The 17764-nt window shown below is 43.1% G+C and overlaps 1 protein-coding gene across 8 annotated transcripts in view; it reads right to left on the bottom strand.

Annotated features, from left to right (window-relative positions):
- Nucleotides 1–225: 225 nt before the first annotated feature.
- The window catches only part of SLC35A5 (solute carrier family 35 member A5), a 50456-nt gene continuing 32917 nt past the window's right edge, over nt 226–17764 (bottom strand). For 7 of the 8 annotated variants that reach the window (XM_033948437.1, XM_033948442.1, XM_033948438.1 and 4 more), the window contains 2 exons: nt 12876–13644; nt 226–2794 (listed from right to left, as the gene is read on the bottom strand). In XM_033948437.1, coding sequence (XP_033804328.1) covers nt 2714–2794; nt 12876–13644 — 850 coding nt within the window. In that variant the 3' untranslated portion in view covers nt 226–2713. The remainder of the gene's footprint in view (nt 2795–12875; nt 13645–17764) is intronic. The other variant, XM_033948443.1, reaches the window with a different exon arrangement.

Genomic DNA, 17764 nt, shown 5'->3' with positions numbered 1-17764 from the left:
GCGTCACTGCTAGGCTACCAGGTAAGGTCTGGGGAAGGTCCAGGATGCAGTGTTTCTGTTGTTAAAAAGCAAGGGGGAGGTCTGGGCAAAAATCATGAATAACTGAATCCGTGGGTACTGAAACCGCGGATACGGAGGGAGAAGTGTAATAATAATTTGTAATAATAATTATTTTATTTTTATATACCGCCAAAGCCATAGTAGTTCGAGGCGGTTTACAACAAGAAGAGCTGGACAGTCAGCGAAAAAAAATAACAATGAAGTCTTTGGTTAAACTGGGTTTAGAAAATTTCTGATTTTCACTGCACAATAATTTTGAGAAGACTGATGAATTTTACAGACGTAACAAAATCAAGCTAAAGTTCTTTAAAAATCAAACAGGTGAAACAAAAGTCCATAAGCCATTATTATTATTAATTGTAAGTTGAATGTGCTTAAGTTGATGTATTATGTGTTATATATTCATGTACTGCACTTTTGAAGTATGGAAAATCAATAAAGAATTACAAAAAAAAAAAAGATGGGATAAGCAGCATAAAACCTGTTTTACTCCTTGGGATCTTGCTAAGTACTGGTGACCTGGATCTTCAGTCTGTCCTAGTAACGGCAACTCTTATATGCTCATATGTAAAGAGAGGATGTTGGCAAATTAAAAGTTGCTTTTCTCACCAAAAATAGATATTGAAAAAATGGTTAACACTGACTGAAAGTTTATACATAGCAAAAGCTTTATGTTTAACAAGACTTTCAATTCTCAAGATTTTATCACATTCTGTGCCTGCTTGATGAACCAAATTTCCATGTCTAGATTCTGGGGCTCATCCATATAAAATATTTATTTAAATGTTAAAATTGCTGTATTGGGGGGAGGTTAAAAAATAAAAATAAAATGTCTCCTCCATCCAAGATAAAATGTAAGGATTTTAGTTGACTAGCTGCTTAAAAAAATTTCCCTTAAATGGGGATGATTTTACAAGAAGATGCCTGCGTGAAAAGTTCAAAAAAAGCACCTATTTCATAAACACTCAACACTCTTTCTTTTAAAAGGCCATCGAAAGTCAGAAGGCACAAGGTCCAATTACTATCTACTGTACAGTACTTCCAAATGTCAACATACAGGAGCTGAAGAATAAGCTGCGTGAAGCATGAGCCATCCACTATCTGCTAGAAGACAGAGAAAATACGAAACATTCCAGGCTGCACATAATCAAGTTTCAAGTTTCATATACCGCCTATCAAGGTTTATCTAAGCGGTTTTGCAATCAGGTATTCAAGCATTTTCCCTGTCTATCTAACGTACCTGGGGCTAGTGATTTGCCTAGGGTCACAAGGAGCAGCACGGGGTTTGAACCCACAACCCCAGGGTGGTAGATCCAACCACTGCGCCTGGAGTATTTCTCCCTCTCTGTCCTGGTGGGCTCTCAATCCGCCTAACAGACCTGGGACAATGGATTGTTAAGTGACTTGCCCAGGGTCACAGCAGCGCTGGGCTCGAACCTGCAACCTCAGGGTGCTGAGACGGCAGCCCTAACCACTAGGCCACTCCCATTTTCTTTGTCTCCCTCTGCTGGTGGATGGACTTAACCCATTAGTCTGGACTGGTCTATTATAGATGAAAAGGATTATACAGAGCTGTATCTGTGCAGATTCATTCTTCAAGTTGAACTTTTAGCCTACACTTATGACGGGAATATAATTAAACTATCTGTCCTCATGGTTTGTTTTATAAAGGCAACATAGATATCTGCTATGTGCTTTTACAAACTAGCTTTGTACAATGATCCCCAGTAGCTCATTAGTGCAAATTTACGCCTGCTCCAAAGGCATATCACAACTCTGCCCCCACTGCACACAAACTACACCCTCAGGTATACCTACTTTTACATGTGTGGTTTTCCAGGTGCAATTTTTAAAGAACCCGTTTCTGCATGAAAACATGCTTTACATGTGGCCAATGGTTTCCATAAAAAGACACGAAAAGGGCAAGAAGGATATTATGGAAAATTTAACAACTTTTTTGAGAGCAACTTGGGATGAGTTTTCTGAGCGTGCTACTCTTTTGATATCCTTCTCTTCAGAAGCAGGTAAGGTAATGATTTTGAAAAGCTATTTTCAGAGAAAAGAGTTCCTGTTTTGTAGAGGGGAATTAGAAATGTTTCTGGATGTTCCTAGAAGGGATTGGACAATTTTTTGAAGGAAAAGGGGATAGAAGGGTATAGATAGAGGACTAGTATACAGGTCCTGGACCTGATGGGCTGCCGCGTGAGCGGACTGCTGGGCATGATGGACCTCAGGTCTGACCCAGCAGAGGCACGGCTTATGTTCTTAGACAAACAATTTCTTTATTTTAAGTCTAGAGTTTTGGCTAGCCAAATATATGATTACTTGTTGAAATGTTCAGTATATTTTTATGAGCCTGATCAGCTAGAAAGATTCTTGTTAGATAGGGATGCTATAGTAGATGAGTGATTTGATATTAGCCCTTTGTAATTTCAGGTAATTGCTTCTAGGCCTATTTCTTTGAATGGTGATTTATTCCTCTTTCTCCCTTAATGTGGACTATTTATTTTTTCTTTATTAAGTGCAATGCTTATTTTGTAATAAATTTTTTAAAAAATACCCATATGTCCTCCTAATTCACTGAAAAAAGCAAACAGTGTTCAACGAGAACTCTGGTCCCTTGATGATGATGAAGACGATGAATGAGGTTCGATTAGAAGGGATCTTCATCAGTTTCTGAGTCTGCATCCATATCTCGGTTTGGTTTGGTTAATCTCTGAAGTTCCTCTCCATCCTACATAAAAATGCACACACACACACAAAAAAATAAGGTTATTAAGGAAGCAGATAAAGGATATGAAATCAAGGCCTCCCATATTTTCAACATAAATTTCTTCAGTTGTATCTCTCCCTTCTGCCTACATCCCAGCAGGGTTTGACATCTTCCTCAGCTAATCATGTTACTACTTTCAGCATGTGAAAACTTTAGCAGGAAATTTGAAGAGAATGAATGAGAGATATTGATCTCCTTTTGGGGAAAAAAAACACACCCCAAACTTTAGACTAAACAAAGTGAAAAGGGTGAGAACTAAATCAAACTTTCACTCATTGAGGGCAAACTGAAAACTCTGCTTGGTGAATGGGCCACATTCCTTCACAGTAGCTTCTTCAACACTATTTGTGTTGGGGGAGGTTTACAGGATTCAACCAGGGCCAATGCAGTGACTATACCAGCAAATTAAGGATTGGTTAGTACACAGTACTTCCCCACTTCTTGGTCAGCACACATCTCTAATAAGAACATAAGAATAGCCTTACTGGGTCAGACCAATGGTCCATCAATCCCAGTAGCCCATTCTCATGGTGGCCAATCCAGGTTCCTAGTACCTGGCCAAAATCCCAAGGAGTAGCAACATTCCATTCAGAATCCTAAAGAATAGTAATATTCTGTAATCCCAAAGAGTAACAAACGATTCCAGAACCCCAAAGAGTAGCAACATTTCATGCTACCGATCCAGGGCAAGCAGTGGCTTTCCCCATGCCTTTCTCAATAACAGAATATGGACTTTTCCTCCAGGAAATTGTCCAAATCCTTCTTAAAACCAGCTACGCTATCTGCTCTTACCACAATCTCTGGCAATGTGTTCCAGAACTCTATTCTGAGTGAAAAATATTTCCTCCTGTTGGTTTTTTAAAGTATTTCCCTGTAACTTAATCGAGTGTCCCCTAGTCTTTGTAATTTATGACGGAGTGAAAAATCGATCCACTTGTACCTGTTCTACTCCACTCAGGATTTTATAGACTTCAATCATATCTCCCCTCAGCTGTCTCTTTTCCAAGCTGAAGAGCCCTAATCTTTTTAATCTTTCCTCAGGACAGTGTTCTTCAATGCAAGGCCCGGGGGCCAATAGCAGCCTTTTCAGACCTCTGGGGCGACCCGCATTATTCTAGCTTTTTTTTTTCCCTGCTGCTCTCTGCTTCTCTAACCAAGTTCATTACAGAATGAGGGATGTGGATGGGAAGAAGAGCCATATACTTGAAGGGGAAGTCATTCCTCAATAGGTAAAGAGAACGCATTTGGAAATGCCCACCTCCTTAAGAATACATCCAATAAAGTTTGAATGTGAACTAGTGGGCTGGCTGTCACTGGCATACACTGGTCAGCAGTGCTGTGACCTTGCATAGGAAAATATTTGGCGGCTCTCCTTAAGCTCATTGGATCCAAAGTGGTCCCGTCTTAAAAATTAGTGAAGACCACTGTCTTAGGACATACAAAGTTCTTTCAACAAAAGTCAGTCCAATAAAAACCATTAAAGAACTGGAGCATTGCCTGTTGCGTATTTATACAATTATAGGCAATTCAGCCCTGATTTGTGCCAATGCAAAGTTTAATAAATAAAAATACAGCTTTTTCTTTTACCAGAACTCTAAACAAAGGCATAAAAGGGAGGGTAGCCTGCAAGGAGCAGAATGTACACACCTAGCCACCTGCTATCATTCACTATGTTGGTATATTACTGCTTAAAGTGATGTTTTAGGTATAGGGATGACTTTGCTCTTTTCTCATTCCTCCACCTCTCAGGTGGAGGAGGATATCTTCATTTTTTTAAAGGTCCCACGGCAATAAGAGGACATCCGTGGAAAATCAGGGGTGGGAAATTGCATAGCGACACCAGGAAATACTTCTTCACCGAGAGGGTGGTGGATCAATGGAATAGTCTTCCACTACAGGTAATTGAGGCCAGCAGCGTGCCTGATTTTAAGACTAAATGGGATCGAAACGTGGGATCTCTTCACAGAGAAAGGTAAAGGAGGGTCATTGGTGTGGGCAGACTAGATGGGCCGTGGCCCTTATCTGCCATCACTTTCTATGTTTCTAATCTTACACCTTATTTGGTTCTAGTGACCAGAATAAAGCATGGTTACACACCTTCTAAGTCAGGGGTTTCAAAGTCCCTCCTCGAGGACCGCAATCCAGTCGGGGTTTCAGGATTTCCCTAATGAATATGCATGAGATCTATTTGCATGCATTGCTTTCATTGTACGCTATTAGCTCTTATACATATTCATTGGGGAAATCCTGAAAACCCGACTGGATTGCAGCCCTCGAGGAGGAACTTTGACACCCTTGTTCTAAGTAGACTTCAGAACTACAAGAGTGCCCTCTTGAGGTCAAAACCTAAGAAATAGGTTCATCTTTAAAAGGGCTGTATCAGAGCTCACAATATAGAACTTGAAAGACAAACCCGAAAACGTATGGCAGAACACATTGACTGAATTTTGTCTACATGTTTCAAATTTATTAAAATATTTGCTATACTGCCTAAGCACAGTTGAAGGTGGTGTACAATTAAAATAACTGCAGCTCCAAAGAGATGGTCCAAAGTTGTTACTTTGGTGTGTGTAACTCTTCTACCTGCATGTATCTCAGCTACCAGCAGTTATTAGTCATTCCCTCATTTAGACAACTTTTCCTGGATTTCCATAGGAATTCTACATTCTGGGTTATGGCTCCTACTCTCTGGCATTCTTGGCCTTTTTACCTTTATTCAGAGAAATCATTTGTCACCTTCAAGGACCAAATTAAAGATATACGACTTCTCTTTGGCCTTTAGCTCTTAACTTACTTCCTCCTGATGGCTACTTTTCTTCCGTGTGGGCAAATTTAAATTATTTGTTCCCTCCCTTACCACATTGTTCATCCCTTTCCCCAACCTTTCTATTTTTATTGTAATCCCCGATTCCCTCTTTCCCCATGATCTCAGGGGGGGAGGGGGTCGTTTCTACATTTTTTTTTATTGTAAACCACTTAGATTTGCCTTCTGGTTTTATATTTGCGGTATATTAAACTAATTGAACTTGAAAAAGGCATGAGTTAAATAGGTATCATAGCCTACTGGGAGAGATAGAAAAAATTATCCAACGCCCTGAACTTCTCCAATAAACAAAAACAAACACAATATATCCCGGTGAATACAAGCAGTCCCCGGGTTACGAACGGGTTCCATTTTTTAAACTGTTCTTAAGTTGAATTTGTATGTAACTCGAATCTTAGTATTCTTCTCACCTTCTCTACCTCCTTGAGGCCCCTCTTGTATCCCTATCCATCTATCCCACTGTTCCCTCTCCACCATCACATCCAACATTCCTCCCTCTCATCTCTCTCTTTCCCATGCACCTCTACCTCACTCCTCTCCCACCACCATGTCCAATAATTCTCTCTTCCTCCCTATGACAAACAATTCTCGTATTTCTTCATCTCCCCATGCGCACCATGTCTTTCCCTCCAACTCAGACACCCAATTTTCCCTTTCTATTCTCTCCCCCACCTAAGCATCTCTTTCCTTCACTCCCTTCATTCTTCCATCCTATGGCTCATGCTCCCCTCCCTCCATTCTGTATCCCAATTCATGCCCCCTCCCTCCTTCCTTTGTCTGAAGATTGTGCTCCCTCCCAGTCCCAACACACCCCTCTCTTTTCTTCCTTCCATTCTGTGCCCCAAATACGTCTTCCTTTGGCGAGTGTTTACCTTCTTCTGGCCGGCTCCCTCCTCCTTCCAGCTACAGTCGTTTCTCTGCAAAAAGCTGCAGATAGCAGCTCCTACATACGCCCCGCGGCTGAGCTGAAAGCCTTTCCTCTAACATCGGAAGCTCCTCCCACATCAGAAGGAAGGCTTCTGGGCTCAGTTGCAGGACACTCATAGGAGTCACTTTGTGCAGAGCAGTTGAAAGGAGGAGGGTGCCGTCCAGAAGAAGGTAAACAGAGAAAGGCACATACTTGGGGTACAGAATGGAGGGAGAGAGAGAGGCACGTTGGAACTAAGGAGGGTGGGAGAGGGGCACGTTGGGACACCAAAGGTAGAACAGGACCCCCGTTCGTAAGTACAAGTCCCGTAAAACGGGCACTGCCTGTACATACATACATATGCATGGCTATAAATAAAATTTCAAAGAGATTTTCAGATGCTGCTAAACATAAGAACATAAGAATTACTACTGCTGGGTCAGACCAGTGGTCCATCGTGCCCAGAAGTCCGCTACCGCGGCAACCCTTAGGTCAAAGACCAGTGCCCTAACTGAGTCTAGCCTTACCTGCGTACGTTCTGGTTCAGCAAGAACTTGTCTAACTTCATCTTGAATTCCTGGAAGGTGTTTTCCCCCTATAACAGCCTCCGGAAGAGCGTTCCAGTTTTCTACCACTCTCTGAGTGAAGAACTTCCTTATGTTTGTACGGAATCTATCCCCTTTTAACTTTAGAGAGTGCCCTCTCATTCTCTCTACCGTGGAGAGGGTGAACAACCTGTCTTTATCTACTAAGTCTATTCCCTTCATTATCTTGAATGTTTCGATCATGTCCCCTCTCAGTCTCCTCTTTTCAAGGGAGAAGAGGCCCAGTTTATCTAATCTCTCACTGTACGACAACTCCTCCAGCCCCTTAACCATTTTAGTTGCTCTTCTCTGGACCTTTTCAAGTTGTACTGTGTCCTTCTTCAAATACAGCAACCAGTGCTGGACGCAGTATTCCAGGTGGGGTCGTACCATGGCCCGGTATAGCGGCATGATAACCTTCTCTGATCTGTTCGTGATCCCCTTCTTAATTATTCCTAGCATCCCGTTCACCCTTTTCGCCGTCCCAGTTCACCCTGTTCCCCGCGCATTGAGCGGACGGCTTCATCAACTTGTCGACCAGTACTCCCAAGTCTCTTTCCTGGGGGGTCTCTCCGAGTACTTGTCACTTGGTTGCTCTTCAATGAAGGCTCTTGACAAAGGCAAGGAAATAACACTCCAAATTGAAGATCAGACTTGTTTGAGACCACTGACCTAGACGATACCACCAACAAGGACACAACTGAATTCAAAGACTTCCTCACCTCCCTAGGCTTCACCACTCCTTTGCCCACCCCCACCCACGATAAAGGACATACACTAGACATCATCAGCTTCCTCGATCTGACTGAGCACAAAACTTCTGCCGAAGAGGCCCGCCCGCTGGAACATGTCCCATGGTCTGACCACCTTCTTGGCTCTTTCTGCCTCCCCATCTTCATGTCTCATCTAGGCATTCCACCCCGGCCCACAAACTCTATCACCTACCGCAAAAAAATCACGAGTGAACTGTTCTGGACCCAATTTCTTAATCAACTTCCCCCTTTTCCTAAACGTGCTGACCCAGAGTCCAACTGGCATAACTGGGTTACCCTTTCCGGGACTACCTACCGCGCTCTTGTCCCTTTATCTACAAAACCTATCTCCCACTCCCACAAAGCTCCCTGGTATCTTCCATACCACAGGGAATTAAAGCAGAAATGTCGAGCCCTGGAATGTAAATGGAAAAAATCGAAATCCCCCTCAGACAGACAATCCTGGAGAGACAACATCAAGCTCTATAACACAGTATTAAAAAAAGCAAGAAAGAATTTCTATGGAGATAAAATCACCAGATCAAAAAATCAAAATAGTACACTGTTCTACATCTGGCGAAACCTAACCTCAAAAAATGACTCCACCTTTCCCCCTTCCCCCCATCCGCAAATGACTTAACTAAATTCTTCAATGAAAAGATTTCCACCATAAGGAGTTTTTTCCCCCCAGTAGTCTTTTACAACTCTCTACCTCCCAATGACTCCAACCCTATCCCCGCTGATAGATCCTGGACTACCTTTGAACCCGTATCTGAACCCCAGATCTCTAAACTCTGTCTCAAACTGAAATTCTGCAAATGCATCCTAGATCCTTTCCCCTCCCACCTTTACAAAAACATTCCTGCGCAGGCCATCTCCTCCCTTATGAGACTTATTAATTCTGCTTTACTAACAGGCCTGTTCTCCACAAAAATGGGGCACATTGCCTTGTCATCTATTCTGAAAAAAGCTGATCTCGACCTTTCCTTACCATCAAACTACCATCCCATAGCAAATATCCCTCTACTTACCAAACTTCTAAAAGCCATAGTCGCTACCCAGCTCTCTTCCTACCTCGAGAGATTCTCCATTCTCCATCCCTACCAATATGGCTTCAGACCCAGCTTCAGCACCGAATCCCTCCTAGTTTCCCTAATTTCAAAGGTGCAACAACTACATTCACGTAACAAATTCGCTGTCCTATTACAATTCGATCTTTCTGCTGCTTTTGATGTCGTCCACCACGACATACTACTTTACCAACTTTCCGAGATAGGAATTGACTCCACCGTCCTAAAGTGGTTCTCAAACTTCTTACGCTCCCGCTCTTACACCGTCAACACAAATGGCACCATGTCCACTCCTTGGACACCATCCTGCGGTGTCCCTCAGGGATCACCCCTTTCCCCTATTCTCTTTAACATCTATATGTCCTCCCTGAAACTCCTTCAACTATTCCCCCTTGAAACAATCTACACATACGCGGATGACATCCTTGTCCTCCTTGAGACAGACCAGAACCTCACCAACCTCCACGAGAACATTACAGCTTGCATTATGAGACTCTGCTCCTGGTCCCTCTCGGTACAGATGAAACTAAATGAATCAAAAACAAAATTACTCTGGCTCGGTCCAAAATTAGAACACCTGACCACCAGTGTTCCCGCTAAGCTGCGTTGGCCTGCGCTCGCGCACAAAATATTACATCGCAGCGCAAAGTTTCTCTTCACAGCGCACACACGCGTCGGTAAGGTAAGGGGACGCATTGGGGGGATTGCACTTCCCCACAATTGCCATGCTTCGGTTCCTCTTCTTCCTTCCTTCCCCCCCCCCCCCCCCGCGGGACCCTGCGGCACCATCAACTCTTACTCCCTCTAATGTCGGCCCTGCAGCTCCAGACTTCCTCGCACCTTCTCCCCTCCCCCTTTGGATCGCTATTATTTTAAATGTTATAGCCGCGGAGCTGTATCCATCAGTGGAGATGTCTAACCTCGGCCTGCCCCGGAACTCTTACTGCAGCAGACGCCCGTCTAGGCAGGAACAGGAAGTCACTGTTGCAGTAAGAGTTCCGGGGCAGGCCGAGGTTAGACATCTCCACTGATGGATACAGCTCCGCGGCTATAACATTTAAAATAATAGCGATCCAAAGGGGGAGGGGAGAAGGTGCGAGGAAGTCTGGAGCTGCAGGGCCGACATTAGAGGGAGTAAGAGTTGATGGTGCCGCAGGGTCCCGCGGGGGGGGGGGGGGGAGGAAGGAAGGAAGAAGAGGAACCGAAGCATGGCAATTGTGGGGAAGTGCAGAGCTGCAGGGAAGAGTGTTGCGGTACCCAGCTGGAGGGAGAAGGAAGATGAGGGAGGGAATTAAAGGAGATGCCAGGGCTTGGAGCGTAGGAGGAAGGTATGCCAGTCTAAGGGAAAAGGAAGGGGGAGATGTGAGAGCATGGAGGGGGAGCGAAAGATGGAAGAAAAGGAAAGGAGAGAGATGCCAGAGAATCAGGGAAGGGGAGATACCAGACTATGAGGAGAGGTGTGGGAGAGGGAAGGCGAGGAGAGAGATGCCAGACCAATGGGGTGAAAGGAGAGATGGAAGGGGGAGGCATACAGTTTCTGGAAGGGGCATAGAAGGAGAGAAGATGCCATATAGGGGAAGAGAGACGGCAGACAGTGGATGGAAGGAAGAGAGTTACAAGAAGATGAGGAAAGGAGAAACCACAGAAGACAAAGGTAGAAAAAAATTTCTATTTATTTATTGCTTTAGGAGACATGTGTCACTGTTTCTGTGAAGCATTGTATGCAGAGTCCAGCTTCTTGCTGGTTCAATTTAACCTTTGTCTATGTATTTTTATTTTATCCCCCCTTTTACAAAACTGTGAAGCGTTTTTAGCACCAGCCTTGGTGGTAGCAGCTCTGATGCTCAGAATTTTATGAGCATCAGAGCTGTTACCTCCGTAGCTAAAATCCACACTACAGTTTTGTATAAGAGGGAGGGGTTAGTTTGTGATTACATATTCCTTACTAGGCGAAGGTGTTTTCTGTGTTCTGTGTGTTCGAAAGACATGGTTTTCTGTTAGGATTGACGGTGTAGGATTGATCTGTGCTGGTCTGGCTTGTTTAGTTTTACAATGGGTGTATTGATGTACTGCTCACTGCAATATGTAAGATGCTGCCTTTTCCTAGGTACTCATGTGTGATGTGTGGTTTGTTACTAAAAATCATGTTTTTCTTACAGATGGGGGGGGGTGCCAAAAAATGATGGGCCCCGGATGTTACATATGCTAGGTACGCCACTGTATGTAAAGATACCAGAAAGCTGGCGTAGCAAAAACTTCTAAGTTTTGAGTATTTAACCCTCCCACAATCTCACGGGCACTCGTTTCAAGTTTATTGAGATTTTGATTTAAACGCAATATCAAATATTTTCAATGCGTATAACAAAAATAAATTTGGGGAAATAAATAAAACCATTTGAACCAGTGTTCCCGCTAAGCTGCGCTGGCGTGCGCTGGCGCACAAAATATTACATCGCAGCGCACACGTTTCTCGTCACAGCGCACGATCGGAAGAGGCGTACGGCAGATGGCAGGGCGGCGAGAGGAGAATCGGGCGAGTTGGCTCATAACTTGCTGGCGCCCAATATTTTTGGCTCACGGTGAAAAAAGTTTGCTCACAACACCCGCCCGCTTAGAGGGAACACTGCTGACCACCCTCTTCGCCTTACCCACATGAATTCTCATGCAAGGTCCTTGGCATCATTATCGATTCCTCTCTCTCCCTCAATGACCACCTCAACTCCTTGGCAAAATCATGCTTTTTCAGCCTCCACACTCTGAGAAAAGATCCTACTTCTGCCAACAACATTTTGCCGTCCTTGTCCAATCCATCATCCTCTCCAAACTAGATTACTGCAATGCCATCTACTTAAATCTATCAAAAAAAGTCTTCAAAGACTCCAGCTAATCCAGAATACTGCAGCCAAATTGATCTTTACAAAACGCAAATCTGACCGTGCCTCCCCACTCCTTGCCAAACCTCATTGGCTCCCAATGATCTCCAGAATCCATTTCAAATGTTCCTGCCTGGCTTTTAAGATCATTCACGGCATCCTTCCTCCCCTTATCCCATTATCTTACAACTCCTCAAGTTCCAACTCCTCCAGAACCGCCCAAAGGTATAAATGAGCCTTCCACTCTCTACGCGGCATTCACTATGCAGGCAAACTAGGAAAATCCCTTCTCTTCAAAATTACAGGACTTTGGAACGACCTCACCATCCCGCTGCGGAACCTGGGCTCCCTCCAATTATTCCGCAAACAACTGAAAACTTGGCTTTTCACCAAATTGTAATTCTATCCTCCCCTCTTTTTCCTCCCTTCTACATATAAGTTCATGTAAACCTTCTCCTTCTCTACTTATTATTTAAGTTCTTGTAAACCGTGTCGAGCTTCATATTCGTGGAGATGATGCGGTATATAAACTTAAGGTTTAGATTAGATTAGATTAGAATTATTCACTTCTAGAATTGGATACTTATTAAATTTAATAAAAATATTCTGGAAAAGTGTCAAATGTTAAAAAAGGAATTCATATTGAGCATTGGAAAATAATAATAATTAACTAATAAAAATAGTACACATTAAAATTTTCACCACCATCAAATTTCCCCGTCTCACCCCACCTGGCTACTTTTTCATACCACCCAGCTGGAAAAAATTTCTGGGGAGAACAATGATTTAGTGTGCCAAATTTGTTAATGCACCTTAGTAAAAGGACCCCAAAGTTTAAAAATCTGTCATTTTTAATTTTTTAATTACAGTAACTTTCTGGTACTCTATTAAAAAATTGATTTACAGCTGCATTGCATTTCTAGAGGCTTACCATTCTATGTACTTCCAGCTGTTGGCCAACTCTATCAAGTCTTGAGAAGTAATAAAGCAAACAAATAAGCAAAATCAAAATTAAACACTTTATCAACTTACCCCACTAGAACGTTCCCAAAGTTTTCCATTTATAGCGTTGATTGCTTTTTGCTGGTGAATGCCTTCTTGACCCTTACTAGCACTGTAAATAAATATTGAAAGCAGCACCACTGGAGCTTCCAGGAAAAAATCCAAGGAAGGCTTGAAGTCAAAGACAAAAAAAGATACCGTAGTAATGATGACAGTCCCTAACTGTGCTGTGAGGACGTGAAACATATTGTCCCGGAACTTTAAGATGAAGGCCACAGATAGTCCCAAAAATGCAGTGACAAAAATGAGGGTGACCGAAAACCAGTTATGGCCATAAAAAAATCCACATACCTGTATTCGAGTTTGGTACTCTGAATGAAGGCACAAGGTGAGTCCATTAAATAGAACTCCAAAGGTGTAGAGTTTGGTATTCTGAACAAAGATGCTTTCGGTGAGCTGATTGCCTTCCTTTAGAATTTTCTCATTGTAGATGTTGGCCAACGCAGAGATAAAACATTGAATTAGTATTAGGAAATGTCCAAGGCCAAGGCTGAGATTCTTCAAAGCCTCTACATTTATTTTCAGACTAGAGAAGAGCCGAGTAAAGGAGGAGGAGGAGTTCTTCACTAGACTGGATTGGGTTAGTTGACGACAATGGTTGGAAGGGATGAAGAAAGTGTTATGATGCAACCCTTGTCCAGATAAGTTATGCTGTGCATTCTCCTTCCCTGCAGTGAGAGCCACGATGGACAGGAACAGAATCAGAAGAGATGCCCACTGGACAGAGGAAATGCGTCGTCTGCTCCGAACAGAAACAAAAAATGGGGAATGATTCACCAATATTAATGCGGAATATTACTGCACCATTTTTAACTGTTATTGTTTATTAATTTTTATTTAACAAAATTTAAATCCTGCTACATCCACAGTTCTGAGTGGGTTACATAAAAACAAAGGGGTCCTTTTACTAAGGTGCGCTAACGCGTCCATTATATTCTAAGGACGTGTTAGCATTTAGAGAATGACACGGGGATGTTTACCGTGGGTCACCGCAGTAAATCCGCAGGAATGGAGACATTTGCACCTGGTTTACCACAGGAATGGAGACAAGACCTTTCACCGCCCCGCGAGAATGGGGACAAGACCTTTTACCGCTCCATGGGAGCGGTGAAAAGTCTTACTCCTGTGGTAAAAAAAAATTGCACCTGTGTCAGACTCGGCATCTTCTCCCCAGCAACTCTTGCACCTATTTTACCTTCAGGAGCCAGCCATGCCACGATGAAGACAGAAGGAACCTAAAACCAAAGCCTGAGACCAATGTGATTTGAAGAATAAAATTACCACACAACAAAAAGAAAAAAAATTAAATTTATTTTATATTTTGTGATTAGAATATTTCAGATTTGAAATATGTATCCTGCTAGAGCTGGTATTAGACATAACTGGGAACCGCAAAGTCCAGGCTATGCTTCTTTAGCTTCCAGCTGGCTTAGGGCTCTCTCTCTCACCAGGGGGCAGTTGCCCTAGTTGCACTCCCCTAACATTACTCTTGCCATGTGTGACATGTGTGACTAAAGTATTTTGTTAGCTTGATTTTTCTATGTAGTATTCTGTAGTAATCTCGTTTGTTCTGTTTTCACAATAGTGAAGGGGATATTTGTGAAAGGGAGGGGAGATGGGTTTTGTTGAACCTTGCTCTATTTTATTTGTGTTTATAAAATGACAATTGTCAGAGAAGAAGCTTCCGCCCACACACACGTGACTGCAGGGTGGCACAGGCAGGCTTCGCCCGCATCAGTTTTTTTTCTAATGCGCCGCAAAGGTAAGGGGGAGGGAGGGAGGGAGATAGATTTAGTCAGAGGTAGGGAGGGAAGGGGCCGCGCGCGCGATCGGTACCACGCACCTTCCTTCCCTTAAGTTTCTTTACGCCACGAAGGTAAAAGGGAGGGAGATTCTCGGGCCATTGAAGGGTGGTGAGGTGGCGAGAGGGAAGGGTGGATGCTGCGGGGACAGGGCGGTGAAGGGGACAGGGCAGTGACGGGGACAGATTTTTTCCCCGTGTCATTCTCTAATATTAATATTTAGCGCGCGCTAAAACAGCTAGCTTGCCTTAGTTAAAGGACCCCATACATAATAAAATGATAAACCATAAATAATTTTTTTAAATCTTTATATAATTCACATTCACAGACCGTTAATTCAACTCTTTTGGCAGAAATAAAGTAAGTTAAAAGAAGCTGCCTGCAATACATGAACCAAATTACTTATATACTCTCTCAACAGTATAGCTTTTACTCCTTTTCTAAATTGCATCACTTTAGAAGATTGCTTAATTTCAACAGGCAATGAATTCCATAATACAACTCCTTGAACTGACATTATAGACTGACAAATTCTTTCGATATTGCAATGCGAAGGCACAAACTCGATTGGTTTCTTAGTCCACCAAATCTCGTTTTCTTGTCCAGTTGTAATCCGTATGGTTCCCTAGAAAGTGGGTTTAATACCTTTAGGACCTCTGAGGAAGAAGTGGTTTTTCGAAACACGGACCATGTCGGGTCCTGGCTTTTTACCCAATTGGACCATATTTTGGATACAAACTGTTTATTGTTCAAAGCAATGTTTTTTGATTAAAGACTTGGCATCTTGTCCATCATCTCTGCAGTTTTCTTTTTTGTTCGTTGCTTATTGTTTCATAAGTATTATGCTGACATTGTATTATATTTATTTATATCTCCCTTATTTGAATTTCAGTGCTGTTATACCGTGTTTCCCCAAAAATAAGACAGTGTCTTATATTCATTTTGGGCCCAAAAAAGGCACTAGGTCTTATTTTCAGGGTATGCACATGATCATCTCTACCTTCCTCTCCTTCACCCCAATTCTTCCTCTTTCCTTTCTCTCCCCCACATGTGCAGCATCTTTCCTCCCCTCCCTCCCTCCCATCCCCCTGTGCAGAAATTTGCCCAGCTTCTATCCTTCCCTCCTTCCCATCCCTCGTGAAGCATAACTCTTGCCCAGCTTCTATCCTTCCTTTCCTCCCTCCCATCCCTTGTGCAGCAGAACCCTTGAGCACAACCCCTCCACGCCCCACCGCGCAGTCGAACCCCTGCTGACCCTCCATCCTTCCCTCCCCGCCAACCGCGAGTGAGCCCTACCTTCAACCGAAGAAGCGTTGGGCCGGCAGCACTCTAAACAGGCTGCTTTGGCCTTGACCATCGGGGAATTCAATCTGCCACATTATTGATGACATCATCAGTAACGAGGCAGAGTGAAATCCCCGACGGACAAGGCCAAAGCAGCGAGTATTGCCGGTCCGACACTGCTTCGGTTGAAGGTAGGACTCGCTCGCGGTCAGCGGGGAGGGAAGGATGGAGGGTCAGCAGGGGTTCGGCTGCGCAGTGGGAGGGGCCAGGTTGAAGAGTTGCCGGCGAATCCCGGGCCTATGGCTTATTTTTGGGGTAGGGCTTATATTAAGACCTACCCTGAAAATCATGATAGGTCTTATTTTCGGGGAAACACGGTAATTATATTTTTCAAACTGATTCATGGTAGTCCAATTATAAAGTTTCAATTTGCTGATTTTGAGTTTACCTCATTCATTGTATTTATGCTCATATTTGGTCATTTTTACTATTGTTATGGTGCTAACAAAATTGTAAGTTTTATATTGAATTGTACTTGCTGTACACTGTTTTGAGGGAATCTTTTCATAAAAGTAGTTAACAAAGTCAAATAAATAATCCTGCCACTAGATGGTAAGGTAATGGGATTTGATATTGTTAGGTGCCATTGTCTTGAATTCGAGTCCTAGTGACTTGATGAACACCATCAAGTTTTCATGACTGAATGCAGGAGTAGACGGCTGGGCCTTTCTTCTACGCAGTATAAATTTGATGTTGCATCAAATGCAATGCTCTGCCTCCAACACTGCCCATCTGCTGCTGCCCAAACAGATGGTACATCACGAGTCTGACATCTCCGCTGAAACCTGTACGCCTTGGGAGGCTCTGCCGGTAGTGAAACTACCGATGGCATAGCTTTCAGCTTCTCAGATGTATGCAAGCCCCAGTGGCACGACAAGCCCATGTACCAAGGATTTGATATACCACGTTCCTATTAGACAATCAAAGCAGTTTATATTTATTATATGCAGGTACTTTGTCTGTCTCTATTGGGCTCACCATTTAAGTATTGTACCTGGGGCAATGGAGGGTTGAGATTTGAAATTAATCATATGAGCCTCAGACACACTGACTGAATATATAATTACAAGTCAGGTACTTTTAGCCAATAAGGCAACATGTCGTTAATCATCGGCTCCTATTACACGTTAGGTGGGAAATTCAGTAAAAAAACTCAGACACAGTCCGAGAAAAACCTGAACCCCACCCGACTGTAGAGTAAGGTATAATCACCAGTAAGGTACAGTCACACAGTACTTTTTTGTTATACTTTGTGACACACTGCTATGTGACTGTACACTGGTGATTATACCTTACTCTACAGTCGGGTGGGGTTCAGGTTTTTCTCAGACTGTGTCTGAGGCTTTTTTTTCTGAACTTCCCACCTGACGTGTAAGAGGAGTCGATGATTAAGGACATGTTGCCTTATTGGCTAAAAGTACCTGACTTGTAATTATATATTCAGTCAGTGTATCTGAGGCTCGTTTGATTAATTTGTTGTGTACAGTGACAGAACACAGGGTAGTGACTTTTTTGTCTAATTATTATATACCTTAAAAGTAAAAATTTGACAAAAAATTCCTTTACAATTTGGTGTTTGGGTTAAGAGACTTGCCCAGAGTCACAAGAAGCTGTAATGAGCGATGATCATGACTGCTCCAGCTCTAGCTGACCTGGAAAACAAAGACTCACCTTGGGCATCAACTTAAGCAATGGGTTAGAGTCTTTCCCATT

Source organism: Geotrypetes seraphini, chromosome 6, assembly GCF_902459505.1.
Source record: "Geotrypetes seraphini chromosome 6, aGeoSer1.1, whole genome shotgun sequence".
In the NCBI taxonomy this organism is placed as follows: domain Eukaryota; kingdom Metazoa; phylum Chordata; class Amphibia; order Gymnophiona; family Dermophiidae; genus Geotrypetes; species Geotrypetes seraphini.
Note: the sequence above shows the minus strand (reverse complement) of the source record. Positions and strands in the feature narration are given on the sequence as shown.